This window comes from Eptatretus burgeri, chromosome 9 (assembly GCF_056783735.1).
Source record: "Eptatretus burgeri isolate ZD-2024b chromosome 9, Ebu_testis_v1, whole genome shotgun sequence".
Classification (NCBI taxonomy): Eukaryota; Metazoa; Chordata; class Myxini; order Myxiniformes; family Myxinidae; genus Eptatretus; species Eptatretus burgeri.
In genome coordinates this window covers 86,578,250-86,583,058 of record NC_140969.1, presented here as the reverse complement: position 1 = coordinate 86,583,058, position 4,809 = coordinate 86,578,250, and the positions used below count along the sequence as shown (strand labels likewise).

Below are 4,809 nucleotides of genomic sequence, written 5' to 3'. Positions count from 1 at the left end.
TCTCGAGGACGATGACCCTGTAACCGGTTTTGGCTTGTTACATGGTATTATTTCTGAATGATGCGGAGTAACAGTCAAGTTCATTGCTTCTGTGATCTGTACAGGGGACACTATCGTCTCTCCAGCACCATCTACCTTCTGAAATACTACTATAATGGCTCCATGAGTTGTGTGTTTTCCATTAGGAGTATCCTCAGCAAAGTCAGTATTGTCGAAGCCAAAGACCGGAAGTCGTCCTCGCTTGAGAATTGGTGGAACATACAGTCCTTGGAATAGTGTGGTATTTTTAACCACAGCATTTGCAATCAGTCTCAAGAAGCAAGATACAGCTGTATGGAACGCAGTACCCCTGTGCATTGAGAAGGTCTACCATCTTTTTATTCCTTGTGTCATGGTGGATGGCTAGAGCCGTACCGATAACATTAGGATTTTTCCTTTGACGTTGCGGATGGAATAGAGCAGATTCGTTCCGTGGTTTGTACATTGCCTGCCTCCAAGACTTGAGGCCGTACATGATGGTTTGGCTTACAGTTAATACTGATCTGTCCACAACATTTGTCCGTGCTTCTGATTGCATCTCTTCCACTGGGCCAAGCATTATCCAACGTACCATTGCCTTAAGCTCTCCGGGTACGTCCTGTTCACTGCTAGAAACTTGTATATATTCATCTTGTTGGTCCTTGGTGGAGAAGTTCTCTAGACTTTTGCGAACAAGCATAGCTGCTTTGTATATAGCATCCATATGGTCCATTGTATCGTCATTTGTAATGCTAGCATTGACCATATCTTCCTCGCATGTCTCAGGTGAATAGAGAATAGAAGATTTCCGTCTGTTCTTTTGGAGCACTGACCTTACATTGGGTAACGCCTGTAAGATTCTATTCTTCAGCCATTTTCTACTGAACGTGGGTACATGATGTTTTAAGGCATCTTTACCACCTAGGTTAACATAAGTTGTCTCGATGTCCTCCATATGGAGTTGAGTTTTCTGCTTGGTTAGGACATCTACCAAGTTGATCAGTTCAATTAAACTCATAACTTGTGTCATTGATGCTTTATCCTTCTCTCCTTTGGTGTCGTGATCTCGCAAGACATGGAAGACATGTTTCATCCAGCAAAACCTGTGATACATAACGTCAATTGCATGTGCATCACTTGGCGCTCTAACAGTGTTCAATCGAGTCATAAAAACAGGGTTCTGAGCAACATCAACAGCTTCTCTCAGCGATTTGCCCGCACTGTCACTCCGTACAAGGTAAATAGGTTGACCATCACTCCTCTTGCAAAAGAAGCACAAAGCCTTGTCATAGGGGTCTGTGGATGACCGAGTGAATGGTGTGGAGGAGCTTGACGACTCCAGACATACTTCAGGCATTTTTCTCTTTCGACCTGGCCCTTTGGGGATATGCGACCCTGATGATAGTGCCTGATCATAACGAACCCTGGCACAACGAATTTGGTCCTTGTTAGTTGCGTTGGAATAGCATGTTCGGTGCCAGACAGCCTTCTCCTTTTGCAACAGTTCTGCTGACATCCCCTCAAGTCACTTATGAATCTGTACATAACCACCATCCTGTAAAGTGGCTCGCTCCTGTATTGTCTCTATCAAACGGCAGAATGACTCGACTTTTGGTTGCAACACCAAGGACCCTTTCAGGGAAGAATTATCTTGGCACAGGACACATTTTGTCCAGTTCGTTGATCCTTTCGTCTGGCATGAATCCTTGCTAGTCAGTGGTACTTCATCCATCATGTTGTTGGTCCTGAAAATATAAAAATAAATCGTCAGCTCATGAATGTCAAATCTATCATACGTGATACAGCCTATAAAACTTGGGCTGTGCCTATGTCTAGGGCCATATCAAGGGCACAATGACATTCATCACCATAAAAAGCAAACAGATGAGAAAAACAACATCCTTATTTTCTTTGACTAATTTATTAGATGTACTAGATACAGTTCTTGATACAGGGGGGGGGGCTTGAGTGGGTGGGTGTGGCTTGTGTGGATGGGGTTTGGGTGGATGGGGGGAGCATGTGTGGATGGGCTTGTTTGGGCGGGCTTGTGTGGATGGGTGGGCCTTGTGTGGGTGGGTGAAGCTTGTGTGGATGTGGTTTGTGTGGGTGGAGCAAATATTTTTAAATTAAATAAACACGTGTGTGGGGAACTAATTAACTAATCACTAATTATGTGAATATGATGGGTGTGGTTTTTGTGGGTGGAGCTTCTGTGTATGGGGATTGTGTGGGTGGGGTTTGCATGGGTGGGGCTTGTGTGGGCGGAGTTAAAAAAGGGGTGGAGTAAAAAATTATTATTTTTTTTTTTATTTATTATCTTTGTCTTTTGCAATTCCTGTGAATAAAATGAACCTAAAATGTCTTCCCCTTCTAAGTCATATACCTTATTGGTCCAAGGAACTGTATCTAGTACATCAACGATTTGAAAAAGTTCATTTCTCCATTGCTTAGTATTGTTACGAATCTGGCAGCCATGAGCACACAACAGACAGGTCCCTGTAGCTCAGTTATTTTGTTAAGTATATGTGTATAGTTAGAATCCATCCCCTGTGTCTAATGGGTGATTAAATGTTCATGCGCTGCGGAGTTATTTTGATAGGGTTTTCTTTGATATTTTTATATCACTTACAACAACAACAACAACACCTTCGCTCCATCCTGACGCCATAACGTTCGTGGTAGGTGGAGTTCAAGAAGGACTTGGCATCTCTATTGACCAATCAGAGAGATGCGAGCGAGTTTGCCGTCTGTCGGCCAATGAGAGCCAACGCAGGATAATATTACTCCTCTTCCTGTTTGAGAGGCGGTCCTCCGTGACGCCCGCCATGTTCCCCGGTCCAATCAGCGGACTTGGTGCCCCTTTTGGTCAATCACGGGGGTGATGAGTGCATTTTGCACGCCAAAATGGTCCAGTGAGGGCGAGCGGGTCGGAGGAGACGGTTCCTCCCCTCTGGAGAAGGAGTGCATAATTGTTCGGCGCGATCCGACTAGTTGGAGTTGGTTTTTGTCTGCCGGATCGCCTGGCTTTGCCTGCTGGTGCTCGCTACCTTGTCGGCCCTCGCGCTGGTTGGCGTCCACTCTTCATCCTCCGTCCCTGGTACTTGGAGTGGCATCGTGGTTGTGGGTTCGAGTCCTGCCAGTCCAGGACGTCGAAGACCACACGAAGTGGACAGGTCCAAGATAGCTCTGGTGTCCAGCTCATCTTCCCTCGAGCTGGAAACCTTCAATAAAGACCTGACGGGGTTCATTTCTTTGGGTGTGTGTCTGAGTGTGGGCCCTTCTCGAAGTAGAATCGTTTAGTGCTTGCGTTATTGTACATTGGAATATATTCGGTTGTAATCTGCTCTTTGTCTCCTTTCCCGGTTTTTGCCCATTATTGTAAATAACTCCCCTCTTGTTGAATGCCCCAGCTCGTCCTTGTCCTTTCTGCCATTGGTTTGCCATGCTGCGAATGGGAATAAGGAGGTCTCATTGCTGCTGTAATCGTGCAATCGGCCTGGCAGGATTCTGGTATTCTCCGCTCGGGGTACGACACGGATCCGGCTCGGTAACGGCCCCGATCACGCAGATCCTGCCGAGGGTGAATTTACCCGGTAGTTTGGATGACGTGGGTATTTAGATATATTGAAATTGGCAATTAACCCTATCCCACGTGGTCGACCTATTGGCGATCTTCGGTCTGATAAGGGACCCGTCGGCTCCGGAGTTATCTGGAGTGACGACCTATAAATTCCGGGTGTCCGGTGGAGCCGACTCTACTGCTCCATATAGCAGTTGGTCGTGCTTGCCACCGAGACCCAGCCCCACAACAGTATAACCTTTTTCAAAATGAGATTTCCACCTGTATATTCTTACTATATCACCAACATTGAACTTAGGCTTTCTGACATTAGTCTCTTTTTCATATTCTAATTCTGTAAATGTTTCTTATGGTTTGGTATTCGTTGAGGTGTGAATCGTATCATTATACTTATCTACAATATCCTGAATTAAAGATACCCATTTTTGAGAAACTAGTTGAGTGAATTTTTTTGTAGTCTCTCTTTTAAAGTGTGATTGAAGTGCTCAATAACAACCGCTTTTCCTTCATTAAAGGTACTGTATAATGTAATGCTGTTATTTTAAAGAAAATTCATAAATGTCTTGTCGTAGAACTCTGTACCCTCATCAGTCCACAATTTTTTCGGTTTTCTCTTGCTTTTATTGAATATCTGTTGGAAGGCGAACATAAGAGTATTACCTGTTTTGTTTTTCAAAGGGACGACCCATGCATATCTAATCCTCAAATCAATAACGGTTAAAGCATACTTGGACCCCTTATCATTATTGAGTTCAATCAAATCAGCAGACCAGACATAATCAACTTCCTTGGAATAAACCTTCCTTCTATGAAACTTTGTGATTATTGGTTTATGTAATTCATTAGCTTATTGTTCTTCAATCTTAATGACATCATTAGAGCCTCTAAGTTTTTTTGAATTTCCAAGCCCAAGTTTCAATTTAGCACTGATCATCTTCTTCATGATGAACCTATCAACTTTTTCTCTCAAGGTTGGATTTTGTATCAGAGACAAATTATACCACATTTCTCTATCTGCTTCATGTTTTTCTTCCAACGTTGTGGTATTCCCAGAATCAATATCATGCCTCATGCACACTTAATCAACCCTATTGATGGGTTTGCTCCATGGTTTAGGATTGTCTGCCTCATCTCGACTTTTATCCAAGTTTGTGCCTGGACCACAGAAAGATGTAATTCCCTGGTAGATGTAATTCCCCTGGTATTCCAGT

The 4,809-nt window shown here is 43.8% G+C and overlaps 1 protein-coding gene across 1 annotated transcript; it reads right to left on the bottom strand.

The window, feature by feature from the left end:
* Positions 1–286: 286 nt before the first annotated feature.
* Positions 287–1,394, bottom strand: LOC147020541 (uncharacterized). Its single transcript, XM_085893796.1, has one exon. It carries the CDS (start codon positions 1,373–1,375, stop codon positions 287–289), a length of 1,089 nt encoding a protein of 362 aa, XP_085749922.1. The 5' UTR covers positions 1,376–1,394.
* Between the last annotated feature and the right edge of the window lie 3,415 nt (positions 1,395–4,809).